Raw genomic sequence first — 20,407 nt, forward strand, 5'->3', positions numbered from 1 at the left:
GTTGTAATACTTTCCCTTACTGATATCACTAAGGGAGTATTCACATTAGAGACATAAATAATAAAAAAAAAACCCTGGAGAACATGAAGAAAACAGATTAAATGCATCTAAAATATGCTCTCCCCCCCTTCATTGCAGAACAGGAGTGGTTACAACTTCTTACTGCTGCTGATGCTACAGCCTGGAGATTAGGTTTGGGGATGACATCACCGTCTGAACAGCAGCTCTTTATCTCAACCGATAACCACTTTCCAGATATGGTGCTAATAATACACAAAGACATCTTGAGACTAATACACTGCTGGCTTTCTTTAAACAATTGAAACCGGACAGCTTTATCATATCTTGCAGGGACAAAATTAAAAATGGAACATAATAGTACAGTTGTGGGTTTTTTTTAACCCACATGTTTAGATGGATGGTGTGGGGGGTGTGGGGGGACGGGGAATGAACAGGACCACAGTGTTCTTAAAAAAGAAAAAGAACTATAGAAAAGAGTGGGAGAAGGGCAGCAGGGTGTGACTTGTGTTTTTAAGACTGAAGAATCAATGGAAGGTTTTTAATCGGTCTGGACAATAAAACCTTAGAAGAACATGAAGGTTGGATGTATGGAGAGATACATAGAAATACATGAAACGATGGAGTGGAGGATGCTAACTTTTCAACTCCCTTTAATTTACTTTTAAAAGAGAAAACACGAATTAAGAAATACTAGATATTGTTCAATCACCAAAAAAGTCGCAGTTCAAGTAAAGAAAGATGAAAAATAAGGTTAAGACAATTCGTTTAAGACAATAACATATTACACAGTTTTATCCAGTGTGATCACTTACAGAAATCAGTTGTTACTCCGCGCGCGCGTTTGTGTGTGTGTGTATATACAGATATGTGTGCGTGTATCTAGATGTGTGTGTGGATGTGTGTGTGTGTGTACTAAAACGCTGCAAATTCAACAAATGCCGCCGTGTGAATGCACCACGTTATCGCTCATAAAAAACATAAAACGACTCACAAATGTGTAAAGAAAAACCAAAACAAAAAAACCCCCTGTCAGGTTCGGGCCCTTGTGCTAATGCTTGTAAATGAACCCGAATGCACATCTTACCTATTTAAAGTGTACGAGCCGTTTCGTTTAAACCTCATGCTGAAGCACGGCTTTGGGACGCTGGTGTCCGCGGCGCAGGGCGTCTCGCTTTGTCTCCTCGCGCAGCCGAACCGCCTGTTCCCCGTTAGCGGATAAAACAAAGAGCTGGCTGACTTCTGTGCAGCCTCTTTTTTCCCCATGTGTGGCTCCAACACCGCCTTTCCCTGATAGTGGTGCTTGTGCTTCCGCAAGGCAGGTTCACACTGAGTCTGGGGGAAAATGAACTCTCAGAAGGGAGGACAAAAAGAAAAAGCGTGGGGCTTCGTCCCAAACCGCAATAAGTAGGAGGCAAAATAGGAGACTACCGACAGTCTCGCTCTCACAGGTGATCATAAGGCTATATGAAGAGGTGGGATACTATTCTGAGACATACAGGAGCTTGGATGATACTTAACAGGATTTTTTTTGGTAATGTAAAATATTTCTGAGATTCACAAAAAAAGCATGCTTTAAACTTACAGTGAATAACGTGGATCTTTATTACTTCTACCAATCTATGTATTTTAATATCTTATATATCTGAGAGAGGGTTTAACCAGGTCAGGGTGGCTGTGGAGCAGAAGCCGATACCAAGAACACTGGGTGTGATGCGGGAACATGGGCTGTGCACTGTGCTTTTGAAATAACAAACTACATTACAATACAAAATCAAAGATGGCATGCTATAGGGTGTCCCCAAAGTTTTATGAATCTAATAAATTTACAACATTTTATAGGGCAGTAGTCTCTCAACCTTTATAGTCAGAAGGCTGAGGTTTCAATCCCCAGCACCACTAAGCTGCCACTATCCAAGTCTTGTAACCCTCTGTGTCGGGGCGTTGAGTTAGGCCTGACAAGAATATTTTAAAGACACAACAATCTGAATAGGATTACTCTTTAAACTTAATGTTGAATACTGTAAACTTGAGATTAGGCTAGGCTATGCAAGTCATATCAGATGCTGCATAATGTCTAAAGCTGGTTTTGCACTGTGCATTCTCGGGTGCCTAATTACCAATATCTAAATAAAATCTGGGCCTGGATTCTGTAGCAGACTGGGTGATAACATCCTCTATTCATTTGATAAAAATCCTCTACAGAGAGACCAGCTGTAAAAAAAAACCGACAGCATACTACATTATTCTTCATGATTAGCTTTTGCCAATAACAAATCTTTCTGTTCATTAGCATGCATGATTTTAATTAATGTATGGCTACAATCATATTTGTAGCTCTTCCTTGAGTTTTTTTTATAATTCTATGTTATTGTTCTTTATAGTTAGGCATCACTGGCAAACACTGAGATTAAAAAAAAAATTGCAATGACAATTTAATCATCTAATTTATTATAATATTTTTTTTTAATAATGATAAGAATAATTGCTAACAATTTATTATTATTTTATCATTTATAATTTATTATTTTAGTTTTTAATTCCTACCATTTTAATCATTTTTTCCCAACATCATACACTACATCATCTTCAGCAGCTAGCGATATTTCTGCATCAAAAAGGCCAATCAGAGTATGTGTTGATGGCAATTTGTTTGTCTACATTCCAAATCTCCATCTTGTAAAGTTTGTCATGTTTTCAGTTTTTCATTACGAAATACAGACTACTGCTATTTTTGCAATTTAATCTGGAACAAAAATGCAGAACTGTCATCTCCTGTCATATCTGCAGTCTTGTTAAAATCAGGTAACAGTGGGCGATTCTAAGATGGCACTGGTGGGTGCTAGTACTTTGACTTCAGCTTAGGACAATTAAGGTTCCACCTTCTACAGAGAGGGTTTTGATTTTCTCAGAGACTAAAACTAAAATTAGTTTAAAATTATTTATATGTCAAGCTATACAGTATGTAAAATCAACTGAAAAACTCATCTGCAATTCACATGCTTTCTTGCCTTAAAGTAACCCTACATTAAAGTTCTGGTAAAACAAAAACAAGCCCCAGGGTGAAGTCTAAAGAATAAAAGCCAAGATCTACTGTATCTAGTGTTATTCAAGATAATGTAAATACAAAGACCTGTAAAGTCAAGTGAGAAGTCCAAAGAAAATATCCTCAAAAAACCCTCTTCCAGCCAAAAAGTACTATAAGATGTATTCTATTCAGATGCTTCTGACTCTCTAAATCCTACTTGTGCAATCCGGAGCGTTTATTCTGCTCTTTGATGCTACTAATCAACAGCGAGAAATCATTTGACATTTCTTTCCCATGTTACAGAAACTGACATAAGGCCACAAGGTCTTTTCAAAGCTTACATAAGAAGTCAGGGAGCTTTTTGATTCATTCATGTGGAGGACTGACTGCAGATGATAAATGTCTCTCTCTCTCTCTCTCTCCCTCCCTCCCTCCCTCCCTCCCTCCGGTTCACCAGCTCCTGGGCCATTCATTAGAGCAGCAGTTCTCTGGCTGGCCTTTTGCGATTGATCTGCTGCTGCAGAATGGGAGGTTATGCAATCTCCTCTGAGGCCAACATTTATACCCGGTCCTTGGCTGCAGCAGAAACACACTTTTCTAGGACACGATTGGTGAAAAGAAAACAACATAAAATGTTTTCACACATAACTTCACTCCCTCCTTTAATCTAATACAAGCCCTGAATCTTAATTAGGATATTTGTTTGCAAATTATTCTATAACTTACTGTACTGAACTGTAAGAGAGATCAAACTTAAACAAATATGGCATAATATCCGGATTTTTAACACATTGTGCTTACCACTGTAGAAATGAAGCATATACAGAAAATTTCTGCATGAGGGATAGTTATAATGTGCCTCTGTGATTTTGGTTTCTATGAGCAAATTACTATTCAGCTACAATTTGAGCATGCATAGAGATTATATATATATATATATATATATATATATATAATAAGAGAGAGAGAGAGAGAGCGAGTGAGCTTAAGATTTCTTTCAAATACAATAATGAAACACTTGCCAAAAAGTTACAACACAGGGGTGTCTCTCTAACAAGAACCAGCCATTAAAAGTTAGATAGTAAGAGCTGGGTACAGGAACATAAGGCATACTGGTATACTGTAGCCAAGTTCAGTAGAGTTGAAAGTCCAAAAGTTCCAGCTTGAATACAAGTCTACAGATATTCAATGGCCAAAACCTTTTGCAAGCTTTCAAAGTCAACATGATAAAAGCTCATTTAAAAGCTAGAGTGTATTCATATATTTTTTGTAGGTCTAACAGAAAGGCTTTTGTTATCTTTTTCTCACAGCATATGTTGTGAATGGAGAAGCACAGAGCAGGGTTAACCTAGACCGTGTGGTACGAGTGACATGAGTGGAGCGTAAAACATGACAGACCCCAGATACACATTTTTGCCCACATAAATAAATGAATCAACAGCAGTGAGACCAGACAAAGCACAAAGCTGTCTCATCTACAGCACCACCTCTATTCTCTTTTTTATTTGCTGTTTAATTTCTTTATATGTTTCTTTATACTAAGTATATGAATATGATGCAATATCCAGAACACAGATAGAAGTAGAATACACAATAGTCAGGACCAGATATAGGACAGAAGTCATGAATCACAATTACCACCTAGTCCTAATCTGAGCCAAGATTCGTTTAAACTTGACAAAGAATGTCCAAACATTATAAACTACATGGCTCTTACTAACATACTTATAAGCTTATGTAACAGCATGATTTATGCAGAAGAAAATGCACTTTTCTAAATAAGGCTGTGTGTTCTGGTATTCAGTCCAGATGGGTGAGATCTTTGAGCTGTGAATTTGCACCTACTGGAGACTGCACAGTGTCAATGTTCTGGAGTGTAATCTTTTTCCTCATCTGTCTCGTCTCTATTAATCTTATTCTTTATCATGTAAGAACTTTTACTGAAATGCTACATCCTGTGATTCTCAAAGCAAGATTTCAGTAGCAGATAAGCCTTACTTCCTATTGTCATGATTACTGCATGGGTACAAAATACAAACATACAACATACAAATAGTACACTTACCATTTTCTTTCTAACCATTTCTACACTACAACGTCTACAAATCCTGTTTCCTAACTGCTTATATTAAGCTGTAATATATCAAAATATCATGTTTAGACTCCAGACCCACATTTAATTAGTCATGATGAGAATATCAGATTTCCAAACAGCCTCTGGTTCAGTTCATTCTACCACTCCCACATCTCCACTGTATTTCTATTGTTGGTCACTTTACACCTTAGTTATCGCAGTATACATTGTCTTGTTTATAATATTCATTCTGTTTTTCCAGTTACTTGTATTGGCCTATGGCTCAGCAAATGATAAATAAACTTTAAATGATGTCAAGTGTTTTATTTGAGCATAGACACATCTAACTTTTAATGTATTATTAGCAGTAGTAGTAGTAGTAATAGTAGTAGTAGTAGTGTTATCAATTAGCTTTGCCATGAAAACATTTATTGGTACTGGGCTTAGATTGTTGAGCACTAGGGTTAAAGGGGTAAAGAGGTGCAAAAAAGCCAGGAGAGTACAGGACTGTATCACTACTGCCCTCTAATGAGTATAGGAGAAGATACATGCTCATTTAACATGGACGTGGGACAATATAGTATACAAGTTTAGCTTTAACAAATATAACATACTCTGAAATGCCAGTGTATATCACCCAGATATTATTTTAAATATGGTTAAAATGTTGCCTTAATTTTTTTGCTATCATTATTATTATTATTGTTGTTATTGTTGCTATAAATATTATTATTGATGGTGATCATAAGAAACCTTTTAGAAACAAGTTTTCTTGCACTGTATCCTAACAGACAGCTATCTTTACTAACTATCAACTATCTCATATTACGGATCTTACACCATTGTTCATTCATGCCTCCTTCCCATATTCATGCTAGTATGTGGTATATCTTATATAATTTACAAAAACACAACTGGTTTTAAAGACATGAATAACTAAAACATAGTTCAAACCAGACCATTACCTGGTTATCTTTCCAAATGTCTATTCTGAACAGTCATCACCAAAATCATCTGGAACCTCAATTTAATCTGAATGAGTATGTCTATGTTTCCCTTTTCCATTCTCATTCTGCAGTCTTGGGGGATCAGTCTGTATTTGGTCCTCTGAGATCCAAGAGGCCACATCTGTGGATGTCGAACATAAAACAGCGCTGACTATCAGCCACACTGCAGGCAGCTGCTTCCCTTTGTACACAACATTGAGATATGGGTATTATTTTCTATGCTAAATTCCCACTGGTTTGCCTCACATCAACCTCTCTGGGAAAAATGATCCCTACAGAAATCACCACACAACTATACAGGAAGTTAACGATCTATCTAAAAAAGTGCGGAATGTTTCTACATTCTTGCTGTTTGTTAGCTTTGGACATGTGCTGATAAACACTCACATGTGCTGATATACACTCACCAACCACTGTAAGAGGAACACCTGTAATTATCCAATCATCCATTCAGTAAGCATCAGCCCAATGGGAAATCTCTAGTTCCACATACAAGACTCAGGAAAATGCCATGCCATGCATTTTATATCAGCATGTGTCTGATGAATATGAGTTTACGGATCTGCGTATTTTCTGTACACTGTAAATCCATACAGTAATCATCCCATAAAAAATAGCAAGTAATTATTGCCAGCACTAGTAGTAAAAATAATGTCTGCTCCCTGATATACATGACAGCTATATGGTTACCGTAGTTATCTTCATTTCTTTTTTCCTCCACTCCCTCTCACACCCTCTCTGGATAAAACATCCTATTTTTCTTTTCTAGTTGCTTTTTCTTGCTGTCTTTCAAGGCCTTAACATTTATTAGCAACATCCAAGCAACCAACCCTTAATTCAATTCAACGACCTACTGTACAGTACACTGAAAAGCCTTTCACTGTATTGGATAGTCCTTGATGAAAGAGAAAATAATGCTTGATGAAAAGAGGCCAAACGGATTCTTCTTAATACACTGAGGAAGACTTTAGACTGCACATATGAAATCTATGTAGACAAATGTTTCATTGTCCCTCTTCAACCATTTTCAACTTTTACGGCACCTATAAATGTCTAAGTACGCTACTGAAACGATTTAAATGAGCATTGAAATGTATAAGAAACCTAAAGGAGCATACAAATAGTGGAAATATAAATAATGCAAAGATGAAAAACACATGTTCTCCTGCAAACCACCCAACTCATTGTGTTTAATAAGAAAACCTACAAGATGATAACATTTTAATAGGACGCATTTAACATCATGATAAATAAAAACAAATAAATGAGCAAAATACTGTTACACATTCTCTGCACTAGTTTTTTCAAACCGAATTTGTAATTAGAACAACAGCTGCCATTTCTAGTCTGATTGTGATTTCCATGTTCAATGTTGGAGTGGTTTTAAAGCATTTTTTCTTCTGTTAATAGATACACCTGATCTCACCGGTTTTACTGGAGCAAATAAAAGACCAAGCAGTTCATGACTAGTGATAACCACACCCTTTTACTTTCAGATTTATTCATTTGGAGGACCGTTATAAGATATAATTCAGTCCACATATAGCAGGTGCTCAAAGCCCAGCTGTGACTCTATGCCAGATATTGGATCTTACTCACAGCATTTTAGTCAATAGTGCAGAACTGTAACTTGCTGAGATAACATTGTCCCCACTGCCCTTGTTTTAATGCATTTTTTGTCTGTTTTCTTTTTTTGCTAAGAGCACTCTGTATTTTCATGTTATGACTTCACTCTTCACACTTCCCAACTCTGTATATGCATTAATCCTGTTACACATTAGATTTTACTGACCATAAAGTATTAGGTGTACAAGACTAGTTCATAATGCTTACATCTTTAACCCATACATTATACAACAAATTACTAAAAAAAATAATTAATTAATTAATATAAAAAACAAACCAAACATTTTAACAAATCATATTTTTGTGTGGTCTGGTCAGCGTCCTAAAGATTCCATGTGGCAAGTCGATTGACCATTGCATTGGCATGATTAAAAATGTTTAAAATAAAACCAAAGATTTTACCGTGATGCATTACAGATTTAATAGTTTAATATACCGCAAGTCATGTCACAATCACAACGGTAAAATAACACGTGGCCCTACAAAATCACAAAAAATACTGATGATGAACAGTGATAAATATTTGCTCCTGCGAATCAGAGGAAGTAGGTTACAGGATGTCTTGTTTTAACAATTCTCACGCGAATCATGCACACATCAGTGCCAAAGGAACAGAAAACATTTTATAGAATTAAAGTTCTCTTTTTTAACAATCAATAATGCTGTAAGGTGACAGAAACGTCTGAAGTCCATTGTTCCTCACAATAAAAAAATTATGCTTTGAATGCCAGAATTGTTCATTCTTAAACACAAATATTCCTAAAAAAAAAAAAAAAAACCTGTATAGAGCATATTTGTCTTATCCAGTAGCAGGAGGGTCTGCTGCTATTGCTAAACTTGTTTTGTTGCTAAAATTAGACAGTTCTGCATTTATTCACCACTTTGCTTTCAGTTCAAGAAAGCACTTCTGAAAATCCCTGTGGGCTTAATGCAGCCCTGCTCATATGCCATGATGTAGGAATGGAAACTATGCAGCAAACAGGTGTTGATGAGACAGAAATGTATGAGGATACGTTTTACCAGAATATTACAAAGCAGCCCACATTTCCTGTTATCTCATCTAAAGGGATCATGTTGAGAGAAGCTGGTCACAAGAACAGAAGTGAAACTTCTGCATCAATTACTCTTTATTTTTCTGAGCAGATATTTTTATACTGTGTTATATCAGTATTGAAAAGTAAGTCCACATATTAATCTATATCCCACACAGTACAAAACACACTGATCAGTTATTCCACTCGAACACAATGCTCAAGCTGCCAAAAGTCCTTGTCACTTTTCATTCTTGACCTGTGTGACTATTGTACCCTGCTACTTCACTTCACACCATCCAAACCTCTCAACAGTTACTGCCGGCCAGCGATTAAACAGCGTGCTTCAAACACAGCCTGCTTAACACCATTACTCCTTTGAAGCAGGAATAACTCCTCAGTGTTTGGACACACTCTTCCTTAATAGGTTTCTGAGCGTGAACTCAATCTACGACCTAAGGGAGGAAATCTCTATGCGTTTTATGGTTCACTTTGTCAAAAGAGAACCAAAAAAACCTGCGGACCCTCTGTAAATGTATCTGGTTCACATGAAATATCCAAGTTGAGAAATTAAAATTTATGTACATCTAAGTACTTGTTTCAAACATTTCGCATTACATACATTGATCCAAACCTAAACTGAACATCTAAAAAAAGGTTGCTGTTCACCTAAAAAAAAAAAAGCAGAACCGTTGGCCTCAAACATAAGGGGAAAAACCTCTGCTGCTCCCCAGAGTTCACTGACAGCAGGAAATCCAGCCGACATACTGGGGGATGATTAATTATTCACTCTTTTAACTCTAATCTAAACATGTACTCTCACATGTCCTACAAATTAGGTTCAAACATGGACTTTCTTGTGTACAGGATTTATACATTGCTGCAAACTGTGAGAGAGATGAAGAATGGAGGTGGATGGAGTCTGCCTGCCAATGCGACATCTATCCAAGTAAACATAGAGGAAATGGGATATACAACATATCTCTAATAAACAACTGCCAAAGGCACGTCTAATCTTATTTAATGCTGAATTTTGTTTTGGATCACACCCTGGCAACATGAAGCTGTGGCTTAATAGTGATGGATGCATTTTAATGTATTATCTAGTCAGTGTTAGTGCTATAACTCAGTTATTCTACCAGGAGAGAACTAGTTTGTGTGACTTCTTCCGATCAACTTTCCCAACATATTAATCAAGTTGCAACTGTCATATCTCACTATAAATGCTTACATATGTACCAAGAACAATACGAGAACACAACAAAACCCTGGTGCATTTTCCCTTTTGGTGAGATTCATCTGAGTAGGTTAGAACAATCTTATTCCTTTGCTAACTAAAAAAAAAAGATCTGTCTAACAAAATAATAAAAACTGGATGCAAAAACATTCATTTATACTTCTACTTTATCATCCAGCAAATGTGTACACTGCCAATGACACATGAATGAAGAGTGCATTTTCAGCCCAATTTGTCTCAATCAACTTTTGGTTCATTTAACTGTGTGCAGTTTAAAAGCAAAACAAATCAAATAAAAAACGAACCAAACAGAATTTATGCTCATAGTCATACTAGGTAAAAAGGACTAAAAATGGACTCAAAGTGCCCTAAGTCTTTTTTAACTCTCATTTAGACAGTTAAAAATAGACCCTTAGCCCTCAAGTACTCAGGTCAAATGTATGCCACTTAAAATAAAGGTAAATGTGCATTACTTCAGTGCTGGTGCTCATTTACACACAGCTCATTTGTTCCCCTGAATCAGCTCCCAGTGGACTTGATAATCAGCTAATAAGCTGAGCGAGGCAAGATTTAGACTACAGCAGTGAAAACCAAATTTCTCAGAGGTCTCAGGACTAGAACTGAGAACCGCAGTTCTAGTGTGGGGTGGTGTTTGTGCCTCACTGCTTCAGGGTATAGATTTTAGAGCTTCAGTTAATGTCTGTGCAAAGCTTCACACTATTTCCATATGCATGTGTTTTTTAGCTACATGGTGGACTGGATATTGTAAAATTCCTGCTAGATGTGAATGAGTGTGGGGAAGTGGTAGCTGAGTGGTTAAGATGTTGGACTTCTGATCATAAGCTCATAAGATCAAATACCAGCACCACCAAGCTTCCACTGCTGGGCCCCTGAGCAAGGCCCTTAATCCTCAACTGCTTAGTTGTATTAATGAGATAACTGAATAAAAAAAATACATTTTTAATGCTATAAATGTAAATTTAAGTGTGAGTGTGTAAGATTTCGATCAGGACATAGCAGTTTCTGAGGGTGTATAAATGAGTGTACATCTAGTTATCTATCTTGACATATTGACTGCTATATTGATAGATAATATTTTGCTTCTTTGCTCCATTCTTACTTGCTTTACTTGCATAAAACTAATCAGGGGGACCTTGTTCTACCTTTAGAGACAAGCAGAGCATGCAAACTTCACCAAGTAAGGTTTCCATGCTAAGAGAACAGTGACGCATTTAGAAAAGCTGAATCATGGTGTAAATACTAAAGGCAAAGGACACACTGTACGCAGCCAGAGCGCAATCAGTTTAGATGAAAGACAAGGCAGCATATGTGAGTCTAAAGCTGTTTACTGACCAGACTTACTGTTCAAGTCAATCAAATGCCAAATACATAGAAGAGAAAACTCCTTGATAGCAACCACTTTTGTTTTGCCGGATTATTTTTATAATCTTATTAGAAGTCTTGCTCGAAAGTCCAAAACTGAATCTGCAATGGTAAAGATTCTAATGTGCAGGCACAAGAAATTAATTTGATTCATGTGGACACACTAATGATGAAAATACCAAATATCAGTAAAAATCATTACTTTACAAATATCTCAAAAGGCAAATTTTCCATTTGACTGAAGTGAGAAAATTAATTGTTAATAAATTAAATATTGCAATCAACTATGAATAAAGCATTTGACAGAATTTTAATGATGTAGAGGCAAGAACCTTTTAGGTTGATTATAGTAAACAATTGGATGTATAAACTTTCTTTCGGCTTCTCCCGTTAGGGGTCGCCACAGCGAATCATCCGCATGTTTGATTTGGCACATGTTTTTATGCTGGATGCCCCAAAGGTGTGGGTTCGTATCATCACTGTACAATCACATATCCAAAGTTTTCTTATTATCAGGCTTGGCCACATCTGACATTAAAAATGATAATAATAGATCAAGAACTACACAAGCTTTATATCAATCATTCCATTCTTCTTTTCTTATTTTTGAGGTTGACCACTTTTGCAAACATTTGGGGTGGTGTGGGGAAGTTGGGGGGTACACTGGGCACTCTGTGTGTCCGTTCCACCACAGTGCATCATGCATGCACTTGTTCTACCTAACACCACGATATTATTGTTCTACCTAACACCACGATATTATCGAGCTGATACCCAGCTCGATAATAAACTCTATAGCCAAGTTGTAAAATGACAACGTCAACAAGAATATGTTTAAATTGTTTTTATTTCTATTGTTTTTTCAATTCCAGAGTGTTTTATATCAAGGCCAAATTCTGACATAAAAGACTCTTTGCACAGAACACCTTTCCCTATGTTGAATTGAACAAATTACTGTAACAGCAAAAGGAAAGAACATCTCAACACAAACAGTGGCTTTGAGCTGCAGTGTATGAATTGAAGCCTGTTGACTGTAAGTACTTCATAACTTACATGCTCAAGAACAATAGGACCGCACGGGCCGTCGCTGCAATAAACAGCCTTTTAGAACCTAATTTATCCATTTGCGAGTGACAGTTATACTGCTGCTTTTACACTCAAGCTGCTCTTAGTTTAAAGAGGCCATTGTGGTTAAACAGTCAAGCTACAGTGAAAACTGAACTCTGATATCTGAGGCTTAAACAGCTACAATATTCAGCAGTTTTGGAGGTTCTCCTTTATTAAGACTAGATAGTAGTAGATGGCTGTAAAAGTCAGTTATTATTCAGGGCTTTGGATACTGTCTAAAAATAAATACACAACATACTGATACATGAGGCCACTTGGAATGATAAGAAAAAACTGCAGGCTTTGTGTGAACACAGAGCTTTTCAAATTTCACTTGTTTTTGAATCTGCTGGCGTTGCAAGTTCCCTACAGAGCAGTTTTGTATGAAATAGCTAACTCTGGATGAGAAAAGTCCTGCCAAGGAAAACGTGTACAGAGTGCAAGGACAGGACGACACCTCTGTTGCAGTAGAACGTTAAAAGCTGCAGTCCATCCAAAATGCACCCCCACCACTTAACCACAGGCAAGGAAACATATCAAAGAACCCCGAAGAGTTTTTCTAAAGGGATAAAGCTCTCTTATTATGCAAACTATCTAAATTGAAACTCAATTCAAACTTAATTTAATACATAAGAGCATAGACATATATAAGGTTCAACAACAAACACATAAAACTGTTTAAATCGTTTATTATACTTGAATATATATGACACACTTGATCTGCTTCAGTACCCCGAGGTAATTCTAGAACATCAAAACCAGTGAGTCAGATTAGGTTTCAGGATAAATCAGAGAGCTGCTACATTAGCAATCGACTGTCCATCAGCAATATTCTATTCATATAAGCCATCAGGTATTGTTTGGATGAAGCTGAAAGCATCTTGATTTATTTAACAGTACACAAGTCTTTCCTTAACAAATGTCATGGCCATTGAAGGAGTTGACATGGTACCCTTATGGACGGGTTCGAGAACAATAGCGTTCCTCCACCCAGTCGAAGAGTGTTTCCTTCCCCGGACTCGACGTCACTACTTTATTTTTGTCTACGTGCTGAAATACTGTGCTTTGTTATCTGCTCTGCGTCAGAACCTTACAACAATCTCCCGCTAATATGTTTCATCAGCAATTTAATGACCATACATTTTAGTCTCACAAAATGCTGATTCTGTGATCGTGTGGTATAGGATTAGTTAAACTGGAGCAAAACCACTAGGTTTTTCTTTCTGTGCCAGGGGTATTCAAGCAGATACCTTGCATCTTCACCATTAAAATGCACCACAGGCTGTAGCACATACTGTAAGTGTATAATGTGATAAGAAAGTACATGTATGACTATTACAGAGACTATTACTGGATAATGAAATAAACTCATCAAAATCCTTGACAATACCTGACCTTGCTATTGTCACCAGAGGTTAATGTCGCATGAAGCCTTTCTCTAAAAGACCTGTATAGAAGCTTGGACAGATTTTTTGAATAACTTCCGATAACAATCCCAGGGCATATGAAATTATATTATGCAGTGGAGTAAATTACACAATTAAACTCTGCAGCAGAAATGACCCTTTTCCATCTGGCTGTTGTGGTATAACATTTCTCAGCAAGCAAACTCAACTAAGTATATTATTATCCTGCAGTTTTACTACATGATGTGCTCCCTGGAAAACAAACAAATGATTAGACATCACAGCAACCCTGCACTGATCCTAAACAATATTGCTAATGATTAGGATACTAATAATGTGAAAATGGGTTTGCATTTCGTTTGTAGAAAGGGTTTAACAGAAATTAATTGCTACATTTAATTAGCAAAAAGTCAGCAACTGCTGGCTAGAAACCATACCTACGGCACACATGTAGGCACAAACACATTAGAGCGCATACGGATATGGGTGTAAGGCCTCTTTCTCCACCCTTCTTTATTTTGGCAAAGTGTCAGAGGAACACAAAAAAAGTCAAAGCTACTCCCACTTATACACTGAAAAAGCATGGAGTCTAATGTTCAGGTTTAGAATCTTTTGCATAAGGCTTTTAAAAGAAGCCCATACATAAGATTAGACCACAAACTACATACCTGTGTTGAATTGTAAAAGGGCTGTGTTCAGTACAATGCTACTGACACTTAAAGGACTTTTAGTTTAGCTGAGCTTGCAGTCATTACCACACCACCTCTAAAACAAATATCCTCATGTATTACAGTGACATCATAGATTTGTGACATGACCACCCATTGTTTTAAAGCAGGGGATTAAACATCTGTCCTCTGGGTGGAAAAAAGATGAGCAGAAAAAGACACTTTTTCATCCAGTTTTCACCTGCAGGTGTAATACCCTGTGCAGGCCTCTCCAAAGCAGATCATACAGCAAGCTTGTGAAACTTGTGATACCGTGTGATACCAAAAAAGAGATGAAAAACAGTCAGCGTTGCCACATCCTGCCCCAGATGATACAAGAAAATGCAATCACATGAAAAATAAAACAGCACACAAGTGAGATATATATGGTGTTGATATGAAGCTAACTCAGAAATACACTCCAAAAAAAACCCATCAGATCAGCGAGAATAGTTTCCTGTTCCATGTTTGTGATTATATACTTACATGTGTACTTTAACCCTCTTGTGATTAGGATTATGTGGCCTATTATCGTAGAGTACAAGCAGTCTATTGATGCATACTAATAACCATATAAACAGCTTCATTTTTCTATCTCTATATTAAACAGACTTCAAACAGACAGAATTTTCATCATGCACTTTTATATGAATAAAGTCAGTGGACTTTTCTCTGACGTACCTCTGCATTAGCTAAACCATCAGTTATAGCCACAACGATCAAGAGATCTGATATCCTATACCTCTATAGTGGTGCTGTGGAGCGATACAATCACCTCAGGAGCGAGACTAATTGCATCACAACATTAAAATGAAGCCTGAGAAGTATTAGTACAGTAAAATTCACAGAACATCACAGCACCCGAGGCCATAATACATTATCATTTTTTCAGAAATAATTGCACAATGCCCTATTATTTTTAAATTGTCTAAATAGCTTTATGACCTCAGCTCCTTCAAAATATTACGACTTTCGTGAGTAAGAGGAAGCAACCCCATCATTTGAAGGACAGCAATACACAGAGACACACCCACTAACACACAGACACACTCTCACTCTCCTACTCTGATACACAATCATTTTGACAATACCATGTTCCATTATATCAGCTGTAGTTCCCATTGACATTTAATCATTCAGTGGAAACAAATTAATTATTATATTAAATATTTACAGTAAAAACATTTTTAGGATTTCAATGTTTTGTAAAAAAAAAAAAAAAAGACATTGCTTTACTTTCTTTACTTAGCAAAGAAATGAAGACGAAGGCTATATTTAAACATAATTTCACTAAAATTAAAGACAAAGCTAGGTAGGTAAACAATTAACTAAATATTTCCAGGGTTTGAGGCAGTCAATAGTTGTAGATGAAACATGTAGACGGTTGTGGTGTCTGAAACTGGATTATAGGTCTCTCTCTGCAGGCATTAATTACTTCATATTTTACACCCTAACTGCCTAATGTGTCACCTCAGAAAAACTATACGCTGCAACACATATCATTTATTACGATACACTGAAGTATCATAACATGATGTTTATAACCATGTGAAAGAATGTTTGCTGCTCCTAATGAGCACAGTTTTAGGGTTTTCTCACTCAAACACAGTAGTAGAGCAGGTTAGGAATAAAATGTGCTATTTTCAGTGCACAATCTGAAGAAATGTCTCAATATATTAATAAATCATATGTAATAACATATTTTGTTTATGCTATTGAAAAGAAAAATGTTTGTCAACCCTGATCTGAACAGTTTATGCTGCAAGAGCAATCAAATCTCTTGGTAAAATAAACAGGGAAAATACTAAAACATGAGACATGCAGGCTTGAGACACATTTCCCTTACTACACAAAATTCTAATATAAACAGACAGAAAGGGTATCTTACTTAAACACGAGTTTAGCTTTCAGACTGAGATTGGATAATCTGGCATGTTTATGAATGAACATTGAACAGACACCAACTTCTATGCATGCATGTATAACAATGAGAAGTAGTGAAATATTTAGAAGTAAAACTAAAATTAATAACAGAAGTAACAGCTTTTGAATCTCTCTAAGCGTTTTCTCTCCAGGCGTCTCTACCTGCACTGTATAAGGACTGGTTTTAAAGCCGGATGTCCTGTAGATATGGGCTCAGTACTGACTGTTGAGACGTAGATCGAGGTAGTTCAAGGATCCTAGGAAAAAACAATGTATCTCCAAAAAAAATGCATGCAGTTTACTATCAGGACATGTGAATAACTTTCTCGAGTTTATTAAGAGTATAGTTTATGCGCCTCTGCTCGCCAATAAAGAGCTTCTCATCTCCACACTGAGACGTGATGAGCAGTGAATATTGAACTCACCCCATTAGCCAGTCCATGTTGTTGGTGATGCCAGCAGGAGATGTCCAGCCGAGCTCCCGGGTGTTTATCGTGCAGGACACCTCACCCTGGGGAAGTGTGCACTCGTCCTCACCGCGTCCAACACTCGCAAAATGTCACGATGTCAATTCAGTGCACGATCCACCCGAGTGAGAGAGGTGACAACGTAGATGCAAGAAGAAGGCGGATGTGGTCACACGAGAATCAGGCTGCATGGACTTAACGGAGTGAACAGACGCCCAAATCGCCCCGGTTAAAAAATGGAAACCCCGAGGAGAGATAGAGCCCGTGAGTGACAAACAAAACTAGTGTGAAGTGTTTGTTTTGGATGCCGGTGTGTCTGCGTGCGGCTGTCCTGCGCGCTAGCGTCAACTCCCGAGCCTCTGCCACTGCGCTAACATTTTCAGTCCCTCTGCTTCATAGGGAATCCGGAAGTAACCGCTGCACCGACCCTGTCACTAGACGATCCGCGTCCCCTGCCCGATTTTCACTGCGCATGCGCACTACTTTTTCTACGCATGCGCGCACTGTTCTCATAGTGACAGCTCGGTGTTCGTGAGGGTGAAGTATGTTCATGAAGGAAGCGGATACATGCAACATACGCGCATGAGGACCCTGAGTTTTTCAAAAGTGTAGTTTTAACAACAGCCAGTCTCACAAGGCGATATGAATAATATTTTTATTATTTATGTATTTAAGTAGTAGAAACTATCATGTTACTGTGACATGCAGATATTGTAAATGCTAAATTGAATCAGCCTGCAAGATTGTACTTTACCTCTGAAACCAATGTAAGTGTGAACCATCATCATCATCTTCAGCAAGCACTTTATCCTGCTTGGGGTTTGGTCAGGGACACTGAGATGTCTCAAGACACCATGAAAACACAAACATTCGCACCTTTCAAAGATGGTTTACTAAAAGTCCTACCAGGCACAGGCCCCTGGGCCTAAGAAGTCATGGCTACAAAGACAGAGCCTATATATTACCTTTGTGTGTGTGGTTTTTTAATTATTATTTTTTGGAAACCTGTTTGTCATTTTATTAAAAACAACATATGTAAACTCATATTAAGCACTATGTCCAGGATTAGGGAAGTCTTTGACAAGGTGTCCATTCACTCATAATCCATCTTTGTACCTAGGCACAAAAATACAGTTTCGAAATGTTAAACTACAAAATATAGTTTACTTCAAATTCAACGTTTCTTTTTCCACAGTAGAAGGGACAATTTGTTTGCAAAATTAACAAAGAGTAAGTCCATATGATCATCCCAACACTGACAACTGACTTTTCTTAGGGTTTTTTTAAAACGAGTCTCAACTTAAATAAAATTATTTAAAAATAACCCTAGTTTACCATATACAACCTATGACATTCTTAAAAAGACGTTCCTAACATGGGTGGACAGTGACTACATAAACATCAGACTACATCAGACACAGATCACATTCAGTACGTTTCCTAAATCACATGTCCGATTGAAAAATCCTAACACACGATGGCGCTCTAGCCAAACCCAAATGGATGAATGATGAAACGAATTGCATAATGCAGCTGACAGAGATTTATTACTGTTCATTGACACTCTGGAGTAAAATATCAACTGCAGGTATAATGTAGAAACATTGGCTATATTTGTGACTGGTTCTTTCAGCTGTGGCTGTTTTTTCTATTATTTTTGAAAAATCAATTATATACATATGATATACATATTGATGAAGTTATTTGCCTGCATTTGTTGAAGTTCACTTCATGTATTGAATTTATTTAGGCAAGGTCACAACTGTCACATCCTGAAAGCTATTTGACAATTTATGTCTTGTTCAGCAAAGCTTGCTGCAAAATACAGTATGATGAATAAATATATATATATATATACACACACACACACACACACACACACACCGTATTTTCCAGACTGTAAGCTGCTACTTTTTTGCCACGCTTTGAACCCCGCGGTTTAAACAACGAAGCGGCTAATTTATAGATTTTTCCATAATTATAGATAGATAGATAGATAGATAGATAGATAGATAGATAGATAGATAGATAGATAGATAGATAGATAGATAGATATCAAAGCACTGAAATAAGTCAATTCATTACACTGTATGATGCAGCAAACTTGATTATATAATCAGATTTTTTAATAAGATAGAAAATATTTTATAAACTGTTTTATATCTGTTGTTTTATTATGTATGCACACTAGACTGATATATTTTAGGCATATATTTTATTTTTGTTTTTGCTATTTTATAAAATATCAGAATGTATGTCACTGGTTATCTTATAATATTATATTATATATGGTTCAGGCATTATTACTTTTTCCTGACTAAGTGCAAGCAATAGAGGGCAGCAAAGGCATTATTGTGGTTTTCCTCAGATTAATTAAGGATATATAATATATGTAATAATTTGACAAATAATTAGAAAATGAAAGTATTTAAAATGTAATGAAGTGTGACAACCATTGATGTTATGTCAATTCAGTTTAATAAAGTTATTGATCATGTTAAAAGATTACACAAAATTCTGCATTTATGTAATATGTAAAACACCATTGCAGAGTTCTTCAATAAGACGCCTACAAAAAGCTCTTCAGTTTTTATTTTTGAGTAAAAAATTGTTTCAGGCAATCACCATTTATAGAGAGTTAATTTAAGGAGAGAGTCACCAAGAAAAAGAACAGATGCAGCTCTGATGTTACAGCACTGGAAGTTTCCAAATATAAACTCTGGGAATACAAGAAGTCAGTGGCTGGGAACAATCAAGTTCTCTGAAACACACACACACACACACACACACACACACACACACACACACACACACACACACACACACACACATTGCTTTCAATTTTTAATTTTTAATGCCTGTCAAATGCTAACATACACCTAAATTTACACCATAGTTTTTATCTCAGTAATGAAGAGGAAATCATCACTATTTGTATGTTTGTTTGCTTTAAGAAAATAATTGCAGGTTTCTTCATGGAAACCAGCCAATATGTCTCCATAAGATTATCACTACATGTGGGGACCTTTAAAAAAATATATAAATAAATGCACACACACACACACACACACACACACACACACACACACGCACACGCACACACACAGAAACAAAAATTATTATGTTATTATTTTAAATTCTTATCAAGTGACAACCCTTAATGTTGCAAAACCTGCAACAACAAACTGGAAGCAGTTTGAGAACATATCAGAGATGATCTCATTGCCTGACTGATGCCAGTGGGGATTTTAGTGCTGAAATAGCTGAGAAACAGAGGAATCTGTTGTGTTTCAATGGCAATGTGTCACCATGCAGTCATAGTCAGCTGCCCTTATCATAGATTTACCCAAGCACTAGTCATCATTATCTCTGCATAAAAACATCTATACAAAG

At 36.8% G+C, this 20,407-nt stretch overlaps 1 protein-coding gene across 5 annotated transcripts in view; it reads right to left on the reverse strand.

The window, feature by feature from the left end:
- Positions 1-17,471, reverse strand: part of mob2a (MOB kinase activator 2a) — a 38,806-nt gene extending 21,335 nt beyond the window's left edge. Inside the window, exons 1-2 of one of the 5 annotated variants that reach the window (XM_046859204.1) lie at positions 1,106-1,244; positions 164-263 (exon numbers count right to left, since the gene is read on the reverse strand). Coding sequence is in view for 4 of the 5 variants with exons in the window: in XM_046859200.1 (XP_046715156.1) it covers positions 1,106-1,284 (179 nt within the window). In the remaining variant the exon portion in view is untranslated. Of the gene's footprint in view, positions 1-163; positions 264-1,105; positions 1,423-16,972 lie in introns of those variants that run through there. The other 4 variants (XM_046859202.1, XM_046859206.1, XM_046859200.1 and 1 more) reach the window with 4 other exon arrangements.
- Between the last annotated feature and the right edge of the window lie 2,936 nt (positions 17,472-20,407).

This window comes from Silurus meridionalis, chromosome 10 (genome assembly GCF_014805685.1).
Source record: "Silurus meridionalis isolate SWU-2019-XX chromosome 10, ASM1480568v1, whole genome shotgun sequence".
In the NCBI taxonomy this organism is placed as follows: Eukaryota; Metazoa; Chordata; class Actinopteri; order Siluriformes; family Siluridae; genus Silurus; species Silurus meridionalis.